The 13,126-nt window shown below is 50.3% G+C and overlaps 1 protein-coding gene across 1 annotated transcript in view; it reads left to right on the plus strand.

The window, feature by feature from the left end:
• Window positions 1-12,777, plus strand: part of pkhd1l1.1 (PKHD1 like 1, tandem duplicate 1) — a gene marked incomplete at both ends in the record, with an annotated part of 67,589 nt that extends 54,812 nt beyond the window's left edge. Inside the window, 21 exons of the mRNA XM_079259251.1 lie at window positions 306-424; window positions 490-619; window positions 705-878; window positions 2,668-2,771; window positions 5,002-5,128; window positions 5,231-5,352; window positions 5,427-5,517; window positions 5,599-5,747; window positions 6,910-7,032; window positions 7,106-7,217; window positions 8,246-8,362; window positions 8,437-8,602; window positions 8,686-8,918; window positions 8,993-9,157; window positions 9,238-9,395; window positions 9,478-9,613; window positions 11,020-11,364; window positions 11,441-11,592; window positions 11,669-11,815; window positions 12,318-12,471; window positions 12,545-12,777. Of these exons, the coding sequence (XP_079115377.1) occupies window positions 306-424; window positions 490-619; window positions 705-878; window positions 2,668-2,771; window positions 5,002-5,128; window positions 5,231-5,352; window positions 5,427-5,517; window positions 5,599-5,747; window positions 6,910-7,032; window positions 7,106-7,217; window positions 8,246-8,362; window positions 8,437-8,602; window positions 8,686-8,918; window positions 8,993-9,157; window positions 9,238-9,395; window positions 9,478-9,613; window positions 11,020-11,364; window positions 11,441-11,592; window positions 11,669-11,815; window positions 12,318-12,471; window positions 12,545-12,777 (3,257 nt within the window). The remainder of the gene's footprint in view (window positions 1-305; window positions 425-489; window positions 620-704; window positions 879-2,667; window positions 2,772-5,001; window positions 5,129-5,230; window positions 5,353-5,426; window positions 5,518-5,598; window positions 5,748-6,909; window positions 7,033-7,105; window positions 7,218-8,245; window positions 8,363-8,436; window positions 8,603-8,685; window positions 8,919-8,992; window positions 9,158-9,237; window positions 9,396-9,477; window positions 9,614-11,019; window positions 11,365-11,440; window positions 11,593-11,668; window positions 11,816-12,317; window positions 12,472-12,544) is intronic.
• Between the last annotated feature and the right edge of the window lie 349 nt (window positions 12,778-13,126).

The raw sequence follows: 13,126 nt of genomic DNA on the forward strand, positions 1-13,126 counted from the left end.
GCGGTCTGATAGTTCGGAACATGTAAAAGTCAGAGACGGTGAATTTACGTGAAAAACGGCAATTTGTGTGCGAGATGTGGCCGAGGTGTGACGCAGCAACAAATGACATGAAATTGTGAATAAAATAAATTAAATGAATAATTTTAGTCCCAGCAGGAACTTATTAAATCATTTTAATATAAATAATAAATAGAAAATTAAACAAATAGATTAATAATTAAACTGTAAAGTTTTGAAGCTCAACAGATAAAATGATGAAAGTGAAATAAAGCAGGAAACCGAAGGTTCTGTCTGCCGTTCTCCAGGTGTGTTCGGCACGCTGGAGCTCTACGGACAACCTCATGATGTTTACCACACCAAGCTGGCCGCCACCGCCGCCGCCGGCTCCAGCGCTCTGACTCTGACGCGCTCCATGGACTGGCAGGTTTGTGTGCTTCCGTCTTCCCCTCCTGTTGTCGTGGCAACGTGACGACGTGACGTGTTTTGCAGGTCGGCGACGAGGTGGTCATCTCCACCACCAGCTACAAGGCTTCAGAGACAGAAAAGCGTCGCATCGCCGGCGTGTCAGCGGACGGCCGCGTCCTGACCCTGGACCAGCCTTTGGCCCACGCCCACATCGGTCAGAGACGCAGATCTTCTCCCAGTCTGCAGGAGTCACGCTGAAATGGTTCCCAGACTGAACTGGTTCTTTTCCTCCCGCTCAGGTGAGACTCACTCCGTCTCAGGTACGTCTTCGTCCTACACGCTGGCGGCGGACGTCGCTCTGCTGACCAGGAACATCAAGATCATCGGTGAGGGGTATCCGGACCTGCTGAGTGAGTCGTTTGGAGCCAGACTGCTGGTCGGGTCCTTCTCCAGCGCAGGAATCGACTATAAAGGTACGAGTTCGTCTTCATCCGTAGGACGCCGGCATACGTCCCATCATAGGTCACGCCTCCAAAACACATTCAGCTGAAAATACGTCAGCAGTGCAAGATGGTAACAGGTAAATCAGCGCCACCTTGTGGCGGTAGATGGGCATTACAGCCAGGTGCTGATGAGAAGAACCGCGTCTATGAATATTTACAGTTAAATTCCTAAAGTTTTACTCGGCCCTGATGAATATTCAGAAATATTTTTATCTGCCGTCAGAAATAAAAAAAACAAAACATAAAATCTGCTGGTTAAAAGGAAAGTTCATCAGTTTGTCAAACCTTGTCGTTGTGAGGATAAACTCGTCTTTTGGTCTGAAATGAACATATTTTTATTCTCCTGCTGATGTTATCGTTGTATTTTATGGAAATGAGTTCTGCTATAATCTTCTATACATTTAAATCTTCATTTTTATCCTTTTTTTTATATAAATATTGGAAAATAAAAACATAATCGGACTATTTTTAATCACAAAAGATGGAATCAGTCTGAATATAATTTCACTTTTGTCCATGAAATCCTAAAATCTGATCAAAAACATCTTTTCTGAAAAAGCGTTGTTCGCTTGGAAAGCGTTTGCGGTCTTGAGCAGCCTCCCCTCGTTGCTAAGGCGATAAAGCGTCATGGCGACCCTCTTCAGCAGGTCAATCGGAGCCTCATGTTCGCTCAGGGCAGCGACAGAAGCTCTGGACATGCAGAAGTTTTCCTTCCAGTCTGTCCACCACGACGCCGTAGACGAAGCCGTCCCACCAGCTGGTTCTGCCCGGTCCGACCCAAACCTGCCTCCGGGTCGCCCTTCTGGTTCTCCTCCGCGGCGGGTTTAGGTCCATCTGTTGTTCTCCGTGTCCATTTCTATCTGCTGCTGGAGGAGCATGAGGTTCTGCTGAAAAAGCAGATGGCTTCCATCCGCCACCGTTTTTGTTTTGACGGAACTTGTGCGCACGTTGTGGAAAAGGAGGCGTGGCTTATTCAACCCTAAGATTCATTGGATGTAAAAGCGGAAGCAAAACGGGATTAATTACTGAAAAAATATCAATTTATCCTAGAAAAAAGTTTGAAAAACAAATATAAAAAGTCATTACAGATATATATATATATATATATATATATATATATATATATATATAAAAAAGACAATAAAATAAAACACTTTGATTAAAACTTTCATAAATACAATAATTATCCCAAAATTGGTAAATTATTTAGTTACGGCAGCAAATATACAAAAAACTGTTTTTAAATACAGTGTAATGAGCAGAGTACTAAATAAAAATATATTAGTTATATATATGTGTACATATATGTCCATACACACACCAGACCAGGCAGGACTTCAGGTCCAGACTGTGGAAAATAAAACCTGCAACGATCCAGCAGCCGACAGCAGAGTGTCGGCAGGTAAAGAATACATGGAGCTTCATCACCAAGTAGCCGCATCGTGTACAGAAACATGCAGAATATGGACTGGAGAGCCCAAAGAGACACCTCCCAGCGCTGGGCTGAGATCCTGTGGGAAGGTGTAACACAGCAATGAGGAGATGTTTTCCTGACTAACTCTGTATTTAGTAAACACATCAGCTGTGTTTGTACGCTGAATAAAGCTCATTAAAACTTTATCTGTGTACGTTTGGTTCCATTCAGACCAGTTTTTACAGCAACGTCCTGATAAAAATGTTGGTTGAAAACAGCTTTAATTAATAATGAATAAGTTTTCTCAGATTTATTCGTCATATTTTAATGTTTTTCCTCCTGAAGGTAAAGCTCAGATCAGGAATGTGGAGTTCTTCCACTCGGGCCAGCAGGGCTGGACCGACGATTACGACCCGCGCTACTCAGTGGCCTTCCTCAACCTGGGAAAGGTACACACACACACACACACACACACACACACACACACACACACACACACACACACACACTGAAAGGACAGTTGGGTCCCCATGCATTGTGACCTGAACACACTGACAGCTGGAGCGGAGTAACGTAAATCTACACTAAACCAAACTAAAGGACAGCAGGTCGCGGCACATCACTCTGTAAACAAAACTAAATATAAAATTACGATAAAACAAAAACATTTTAATTGACTTTAAAAACCATAAAAGCACAGCAGACCTGCAGCCTGGAATTCCCAAAAGTCCGTTTCCTTCATCCAGCATTCTGCCAGAGCCCAGAGCCCGTTAAAACCACGTCAGGAGACAATGCAACACAATATAACCTACAGTACATATACCGGGTTACTGCTGGGGTCCGACACGGTCCCTGAACGTCAACGTGGCCCCTGACGGCTACCGGACAGAGCCGGCATCACCTGACGGCTACCGGACAGAGCCGGCATCACCTGACGGCTACCGGACAGAGCCGGTATCACCTGACGGCTACCGGACAGAGCCGGCATCACCTGACGGCTACCGGACAGAGCCGGCATCACCTGACGGCTACCGGACAGAGCCGGTATCACCTGACGGCTACCGGACAGAGCCGGTATCACCTGACGGCTACCGGACAGAGCCGGTATCACCTGACGGCTACCGGACAGAGCCGGCATCACCTGACGGCTACCGGACAGAGCCGGTATCACCTGACGGCTACCGGACAGAGCCGGCATCACCTGACGGCTACCGGACAGAGCCGGCATCACCTGACGGCTACCGGACAGAGCCGGCATCACCTGACGGCTACCGGACAGAGCCGGCATCACCTGACGGCTACCGGACAGAGCCGGCATCACCTGACGGCTACCGGACAGAGCCGGTATCACCTGACGGCCACCAGACAGAGCCGGCATCGCCTGACGGCTACCGGACAGAGCCGGCATCACCTGACGGCTACCGGACAGAGCCGGTATCACCTGACGGCCACCAGACAGAGCCGGCATCACCTGACGGCTACCGGACAGAGCCGGTATCACCTGACGGCCACCGGACAGAGCCGGCATCACCTGACGGCTACCGGACAGAGCCGGCATCACCTGACGGCTACCGGACAGAGCCGGCATCACCTGACGGCTACCGGACAGAGCCGGTATCACCTGACGGCTACCGGACAGAGCCGGTATCACCTGACGGCCACCGGACAGAGCCGGCATCACCTGACGGCTACCGGACAGAGCCGGTATCACCTGACGGCCACCGGACAGAGCCGGCATCACCTGACGGCTACCGGACAGAGCCGGTATCACCTGACGGCTACCGGACAGAGCCGGCATCACCTGACGGCTACCGGACAGAGCCGGCATCACCTGACGGCTACCGGACAGAGCCGGCATCACCTGACGGCTACCGGACAGAGCCGGTATCACCTGACGGCTACCGGACAGAGCCGGTATCACCTGACGGCCACCGGACAGAGCCGGTATCACCTGACGGCCACCGGACAGAGCCGGTATCACCTGACGGCTACCGGACAGAGCCGGTATCACCTGACGGCTACCGGACAGAGCCGGTATCACCTGACGGCTACCGGACAGAGCCGGTATCACCTGACGGCTACCGGACAGAGCCGGTATCACCTGACGGCTACCGGACAGAGCCGGTACCAGACAGAGCCGGCATCACCTGACGGCTACCGGACAGAGCCGGCATCGCCTGACGGCTACCGGACAGAGCCGGCATCGCCTGACGGCTACCGGACAGAGCCGGCATCGCCTGACGGCTACCGGACAGAGCCGGCATCGCCTGACGGCTACCGGACAGAGCCGGCATCACCTGACGGCTACCGGACAGAGCCGGTATCGCCTGACGGCTACCAGACAGAGCCGGTATCGCCTGACGGCTACCAGACAGAGCCGGTATCACCTGACGGCTACCGGACAGAGCCGGTATCACCTGGCAGACGGCCGCTTCCCGGCACCAAAGGCCGGCGACGCCCTGCAGAACCACGTCACTTTATTCAGAAATGATGGAATAAAACAAGGAACTTGGCATGAGAAAGCAGGAAATTTATGTTTTAACCCAAATATTTATCATTTTTTCCGATAAATTTCTGCGTTTCAGGTGTGAAATTAGTGAAATATCTCTTTTTGTTTTCCTTCTAAATGGATCAGAATTAGAAACTAAGAGGAAAATAAATATTTTGATGTGTTGAAAGGTTTCGGGAGACGAGACCTACATCCAGGGCTGCGCCTTCCACGACGGCTTCTCTCCGGCCATCGGTGTCTTCGGGACGGAGGGACTCAACATCTCTGACAACGTCATCCACCACACAGTCGGAGAAGGTTAAAACCGCAGGGAGAGAAGTCGTTCAGCTGCTTCACGGCGCCGAAACGCCGCGGCGATTCCTCCCGCTTCGGCTCAGTTTTCTGTCTTCTGCCAAACAGGAATCCGGGTTTGGGGCGACAGGATCACGCTGACGAGGAACCTGGTGATGCTGACGCTGTGGCCGGGTTCCTATCAGGACCGAGAGGAGCCCTTCAACTTCGAATGGAACGCCGCCATCGAGGTGCGACCAATCAAAACGCTCAATCAGCCGCAGACGCTTTGAAACAACGTGTAACGTTTTTGCTGTGAAATCAGGTGAACGAGGGGATGAACGTGGTGCTGCAGCACAACATCGTGGCCGGGTTTGAGCGGGTGGCGTATCGCATCGACGGCGAGCCGTGTCCAGGTAACGGAAACCACCTTTCACAGCAAGATGAGGCAGAAAAATCAGGAGACGCCTCCACACCGTCTCCTCCGTCTCCTGCAGGCCTCGCCAACGACAACCAGGCCTGGGTTCACAACGAGGCTCACGGCGGTCTGTACGGCGTCTACCTCAACAAGGACGGTTTGCCCGGCTGCAGCTTCATCCGCGGCTTCTTCATCTGGAGGAGCTTCGACTTCGCCATCTACTTCCAGGTAGGAGACATGGGTCCTGAACGGCAGAGAAACACCTCGATGTTTCTGATGGAAACAGCTCGGGCTGGACTGCAGCGAGGATTCCAGACCTTCACCGAGTAGAACCGCCGGTTCTGGTTTGTTTACAACAAACACGCGTAGCAACGGCGCCACAGAAACTGGAAAATAACATCGTTGAGGAGCAGAAACAGCAGGATGTGAAGGACAACCTGCTTCAATGCAGCCAAGAATTTCCTCTGCTGGACCGCGAAGGCCGAGCAGGTCTGAGGCGGCGGGAAACTCCGGAAAACAGAAGGTGAACCGGCGTTTTCAGGCTGTCCCGCATCGTTACGACCAGGCTTCACTTTTGTGAAGAAAGAAAACAAACAAACCAAAACGGGCTTTTACTAACTGAGGCAAAATATTTGACGGCTGTCACATCACACCGCCTGCTGATTTGATGGACACTCATGTCAATCAAACTAGGAGGCGGGACTCACCGCTAGGAGGCACCGGTGCACCCACTGACGAAGATAAATAAATAAATACACCGACTGATCATGGAGGGAGACGACCGCCGCGAAGAAGAACAGAAAGTGTTGTTCCAACAGAGACTGACAAACATCACAAAATACCCTCACAGTCTCCTCAAACAGGTTTAACCCAGAAATATATGTTTTCCCAAAGTCATTTTTCCGTGTCACACAGCGAGGAATAAGACATGAAACGCACCAAGAATCGGAGTCACAAAAAAGACGGAGGGAGGCTTCCCAGTCAACATGTTCCTGATGAAGCCTAAACTGCTAAAAGAAACAAGGAAACAGTATGCAAGCTTTTACTGTTTTCCTTTGTCAGAGAACTTAAATTTCAATAAAAAAAAATATAGTAACAGATTGGTAATAAAATTACTATCCAAACATGACCAAAGAGCAAAATAGAAAGGTTTTCTTTAGAAATCCTGTCATGGAAGAGACAGATTGTCCCACATTCTCATCGTCTCTGGTCGTCCTACCGGCGTCTCGCTGATCATCACGCCTCATTTTGCTTCCATCAGCAGTTTGTGAGGCGGGAAAAGTCTCATGATGTCAAACACTTAACGAAATGAATGAACTTTTAATTAAAGGAAGCAGGAAAAGGTTTTAATGAACAGCTGGCCTCCTCTTCCTCTTCCTCCTCCCACCAGGTCGTCATGAACGTGGTGATTTCCAACGTGACCCTGGTGGACAACGGGATGGGCGTCATGCCCCTCATCTACGCCCCGCCCTCTCTGTCTCACGCATTTGCTGATAAAAGAGTTGAAGTTCAGGTGAGATTTCGTTCTTCTCTTCAGTTTTCCTTCCTTCCTTCCCTCCCTCACACGTCTGCTCGTTTCCTCCCAGAATTCCCTGATAGTTGGCAGCAGCCCGAGCTTCAACTGTTCGGACACGCTGAGCTCCAGCGACTTCAACGTGGCCACCACCGCGAGTCATCGCGCTCCCAGACCTCCTGCGGGTACAACATTCACTCCCTTCTGACCCCAAAGAGCTTCAGACGGATTCAGAGCCTTGTGGCGTCACGTGGCTTCATTTCAAAATTAATTTCTCAGTTAAATATCAATGTTGTCAATTTCTAAAGAAATCTGTAGCGTTTGGGACATTTTTGCTGATTCTGCCCCCTGGTGGCCACTGTTTGCACCACAGTCATTTTATCATTTTAGACGGTAAAAAATTACATTTATCATCTGTTAAAAGCTTAAAAAAAAAAAAAAAAAGCAACCAATTTTCTCTTGTTTCTGGACACCCGATGATAAATAATTTAAGTGTAAGGATGAAAACCTCATAAATAAGGAGGATAAACCTGCGTGCGTAAAATCAACAAAATGTCAAAAATCTGATTTTTGTCCATTAACAGCGTATATATCATATTTGATACATATATTGAGACATTTTGCATCATTTAAAGGTAAAAATTCAGCTTAAAAGCCTTTTGAACGCAACCTGATATGCTTCTTCTGCCCCCTAGTGGACACCGTTTGTACTACAACCATTTTAACGTTACAGTAAAGTATATTTACGTTCAGTTAAAGGGACAAATAAAGACTTCAGATTAAAGAAATCTTTATTTTTCTCCTCATGTTTTCTTGTTTCTGGACACCAGATGGTAAATATTCTAAATTTAAGGCTGAAACACAAACAGAAAAGTGGGTTTTTGGTTTTTTTGGGTTTTTTTTAATAATCGGATTTGGTTCATTTACGTCCTCAAAACCAGCTTTCTCCTCTGTGGAAATGCCAAATTCATAGTTTTATAATGAGGAATAACTTTTTGTTTATAAATAATTTGGAGTTCCTAAGAATTTAGGATGATTGACAGCTATAGTAAAAACCTGGAAACCGAGAAGGAGCCTTCATGTGATTTTACACGTTTATAGATTTGGGAAATAAACAGATAAAAAAACGTAAAAATGCTGATTTTTCTCGTTGATGACAATCAGAAGAAAATCTGTCATAATGTCGTCCTTTCCTGGTTTTCTCTGTGAGCAGGAGGCAGGTCTGGAATCTGCTGGCCGACGTTTCAGTCTGGACACAACACGGCGCCAGGCAAGCCTCATCACCTCAACATGAACTACAACGCCATCAAAGGCCTGATGAAGGTCACAGGTGGGGCTCGCGCTCGCCGCTATTCGCTGAATTGTTCCAAAAAACGTTTTTTAACCACAATTCTCCCGTTAAAGACACAACATTCGTCAGTTTCCGAGGCGTGTGCTCCGGTGAGACCAACTACATGTTCATCACCAACCCGCTGAACGAGGACCTGCAGCACCCGGTTCAGGTCTCCAGAATAAAGACGGTTCACAGCCAAGAGGAGGCCAAAGTTTTCATCCACAGGCCTGATCTGGGGTCAGTGGCGCCGCGCGTTTTTACAGCTTTTACTCCGGTTTTACCAGCAGAAGAGTTGGTAAATGTTTGTGTTTGTGGCTCAGGAAAGTGAACCCAGCTGACTGTGTGGACATGGACTGCGACGCGAAGAAGAAGACCATGCTGAAGGACCTGGACGGCTCCTTCCTGGGAGCAGTGGGAGCTGTGGTGCCCCAGTCCGAGTACGAGTGGGGAGGAGATCCCAGGAGAGGCCTGGGCGACTATCGCATCCCCAAAATCATGCTGACTGCGCTGAATGGAAGCCGGATCCCCGTGGACCAGATCGCTCCTCATAAAGGTGGATTCTGGCGTCGGAGGTGAGAAAGATCCGCTCGTCGTCCTTCGCTCTAATTTTCCCGTTTCTGCGTCCAGGTGTGATCAGGAAAAACTGCACCTTCGTGGAGTCCTGGCAGAGCTACAAGTGCTTCGAGCTGAACTACAAGATGGTGGCCATTGAGAGCCTGGACTCGGACACAGAGACGAGACGTTTGTCCCCCGTCGCCGTGCTCGGAGGCGGCTACGTGGACCTCATCAACGGTGCGAAGACGAACATAAAAAACCTCAGATCTGCCGTAAAGTGAGGACGTGTTTGGAATCGGTTCTGTCTTGGTCTCCAGGTCCGCAGGACCACGGATGGTGCGCTGGCTACACCTGCCAGGAGCGTCTGTCTCTGTTCCACAGCATCATGGCCGCCGGCCACGCCTTCGACGTCTACTTCACCAGCGTCAGCCCGCAGAAACTCCGCCTCATGATGCTCAACGCCGACCCATCAGAGGTGGGACCACGCCCGAGCTCTGCTCTGATTGGTCTCGTTCTCCTCGTGTTTCTAATCGAGCGTGTGTGTCGACCTCCCGCAGAGCATCCTGGTGTCCGTCTTCTACTCCAACCCTCAGCGGCTGGACGTCTACGTCGACAACGGCCTGGTCGCTCCCACCAACGCTGCATGGAACAACGACAAGACTGACTACACGCTGCGGGAGCCAACATACGCAAGTATGCCTCTCTCACACACTCCCCCACACACACACACACACACACACACACACACACACACACACACGAAGTCTTATCGAACTCGTCCCGGAGGATACTGTGTGCCAGCATTGTGATAAGGTGTGCACGGTCAACTCGAGTTGAGTTATTTATTTTGGTTGTGGTTAATTTAAGGAGCTTATCTGGGGATTTGTGTATCTCTGGGTTATGTAGTTTTCAGGGGGGAGGTGTTGGTTTGGGCAAGGTATGAGGTGGAAGAGGCATGTTTAGTGTAAAGTACAGGAGAGTGGGTGGGGGGGAGGGGTTGGTTAGGCTTAGTTTGGAAGATGGGAGTTGTTAGGGTTAGTGTAAAAACAGCAGGGGGTTAGGAAGGAGGGGTGGAACATGGGAGAGTTGTTGGTTAGGTTTAGGCATCTGGGTAGGAGTGGTTAGTGTAAAAACAGCAGGGGGGTTAGGAAGGAGGGGAGGAGAATGGGAGAGTTGTTGGTTAGGTTTAGGCATCTGGGTAGGAGTGGTTAGTGTAAAAACAGGACGGGGTTAGGAAGGAGGGGTGGAACATGGGAGAGTTGTTGGTTAGGTTTAGGCATCTGGGTAGGAGTGGTTAGTGTAAAAACAGCAGGGGGGTTAGGAAGGAGGGGTGGAGAATGGGAGAGTTGTTGGTTAGGTTTAGGCATCTGGGTAGGAGTGGTTAGTGTAAAAACAGGACGGGGTTAGGAAGGAGGGGTGGAACATGGGAGAGTTGTTGGTTAGGTTTAGGCATCTGGGTAGGAGTGGTTAGTGTAAAAACAGGACGGGGTTAGGAAGGAGGGGTGGAGCATGTGAGAGTTGTTGGTTAGGTTTAGGCATCTGGGTAGGAGTGGTTAGTGTAAAAACAGCAGGGGGGTTATGAAGGAGGGGTGGAGCATGTGAGAGTTGTTGGTTAGGTTTAGGCATCTGGGTAGGAGTGGTTAGTGTAAAAACAGGACGGGGTTAGGAAGGAGGGGTGGAGCATGTGAGAGTTGTTGGTTAGGTTTAGGCATCTGGGTAGGAGTGGTTAGTGTAAAAACAGGACGGGGTTAGGAAGGAGGGGTGGAACATGGGAGAGTTGTTGGTTAGGTTTAGGCATCTGGGTAGGAGTGGTTAGGGTTAGTGTAAAAACAGGAGGGGGGTTAAAAATGAGGGGTGGAGCATGTGAGAGTTGTTGGTTAGGTTTAGGTTAAGGTTAGCAGGAGCTGGAAACAAGCTGCAGATTTCTCTGTTCCGAAGTTTAAACGTAAAAATGCTGGAAGCAGAAACGACTTTTCTGCTGCAGCTGGAAGGAAAACGAGACGAATCCTGAACGCAGCGCTGCGTGTTCAGCAGGCTTTACGGTTCACCGTCCCCGCCGTCCTCCTTCCAACCATTTCCTGTTTCACCGCTGCTTCCAGGTGAGTTCGTCCCTCGGATGAACGCCTCGACAGGAACAAACTACTTCGACCAGGACTACAAGATGCTGAAGGTCTTGCTGAGAGGTTCCACTCCGGTAGAGATCAGAACCTCCCCAGTTCTGGTCCTGGCCTTCAACATGCCCGCCATGACGGAGGACGAGTTTTTCGGCGACAGCCTGGTCCAGAACCTCGCCGTTTTCCTCAGAATTCCTCCCAACATGATCCGCATCACCAAGATCGTGCGGGAAGATGGAGGCGCGCGGCGCCGGAAGAGATCCACGGGCCTGTCGGTGGAGGTGGAGATCCAGAAGCCGCCGACGCAGCAAAGCTCCAACAGCACGGACGGTGAGTCCCGGGAGTCGACGGGGACCTCCTGCTGAGGCGGGAACACCAATCACTCCTCTGTGCTCCGGCTTTGCAGATGAGGAAGACTTCACGCTGCTGAAGAACGTCGCCGATGATCTGGGTCAGGCCGCCGTTTCCGGAAACCTCAGTCAGTCCATCGGCTTCAACGTTTCCTCCATGGGAGTAATCCTGCCTCCCCCGCCGTCCTCAGACCCCAGCTGGAGTGAGGTGAGGCGGCGGCGCTGTAGCGGAGTTAACGGGATAAAAACGGCTTTTTTCACTGACTTTCCCTCTCGACCTCCAGGTGGCGAAGGAGGAAGTGACGAGAGACGAGCCTAAAAGCAACTTCCTGTCCAGCGTGGCGGACCTGCTGCTGGTGGAGGAGCCGGTCGCCGGCGAGTTCGTTGGCCCGCTGTACCAGCAGCCCAGCCTGATGGCGGTGGACCAGGAGGTGGGGCTCTGCTGCGGTTCCACCGCTTCGTTTACGAGCTTTGTTTTCTTATTGTTTACATCCAAGAAGAGTCAACGTGTTGTTGACTCTTCATCTGCAGCCTGATGAGTGGAACTGTCTGCAGCCACGTTGGCGAGAGCCAGCAGCCGTTGCTGCTTCTCGAGGATTCGCAGCTTAACGCCAGACTTCGGGTTCTGGTCGACAACCGCCATGTGGACGTTCTTCTTCTTCTTCTTCTTCCTCACATTTGCAACAAAAATAAACCTCCGTCTTGTTTCCAAGCTTGTTGTTTCTGATCAACCTTCAGCGTAACTTGGGGCTAAAAGCCGTCAAGTGTCAACCGCCATGCGGCTCTTTGTGGATGTTTACTGGCTAACGAGTCATTTTGCGCTTCACACACACGGAAAACACACGATGCGGCTGCTGCTTGGTGGCGGCATTGTTCTACGTCCAGGTGTCTCTGCAGCGCCGGTCCGTCCTCAGCCTGTGCTTCTGTCTGCAGGGGAACTGCGTCTCGGTGGGCGTGACCAGCCTCACTGTGACCGCCACTCTGAAGCACGCCAGCGGGAACGACGTGGACGGACTGGATGGAAACACCACCATCTTGTTCAAAACCTGCTGGGCCAACTTCACCGGCCTGTCCATCGCCAGCAGCGGTGTGTTTCCTCACGCTGACACGTAGAACGTTCCAGAAGAGCGAAACTAAAACCACGTTTCTTCGTCCCGCAGGCGAGAACCTGACCATGGTCTTCACCCTGAAGGAGTGGGGCGCCGAGTCAAAGGCCTTTTCCGTTAAGGACCTGCCAACAACGCTCCCCCCGACGCCCCCCACCACCGCCGGACCGCAGTCCACCACCGACGACAGCATCTTCAGCTCCAGTCCGGCTCTGAGCGTGTGCAACGCCTGCCTCGCCAGCGTCATCTACCACGTGGCGTTCTGCTCCAGCGGCGTCCTCTGCTAGAGAACGCCGTTCGCCTCTTCTGGCTCTTTGGTTTCTTTGGGTTTTATGTGATTCTGGTGTTTCTACAGGTGTGTGTATGTGTGTGTTAGAGATGTGACGATACGCTTTTGTCTCTATTCGTTTCTGATGTTTTGGTGCAGATTTAATATTTTCTTCAATATTGCTGATTTTTGTAGATTATAAACAAAAAACTTTTTTTTTTGTTCATCATTTTCCTTCAATCAGAAAAAAACAACCTGGTTTTCAGACCATCATTCTGCTGCTTTAACGCCCAAGAAGACGAATTAAAAGATCAATAAAAAAAAACAATAAAAATTACAAAAATTCTGTCATGGATTATTTTTATTTG

Source organism: Telmatherina bonti (genome assembly GCF_933228915.1).
Source record: "Telmatherina bonti genome assembly, chromosome: 19".
NCBI lineage: Eukaryota > Metazoa > Chordata > Actinopteri > Atheriniformes > Telmatherinidae > Telmatherina > Telmatherina bonti.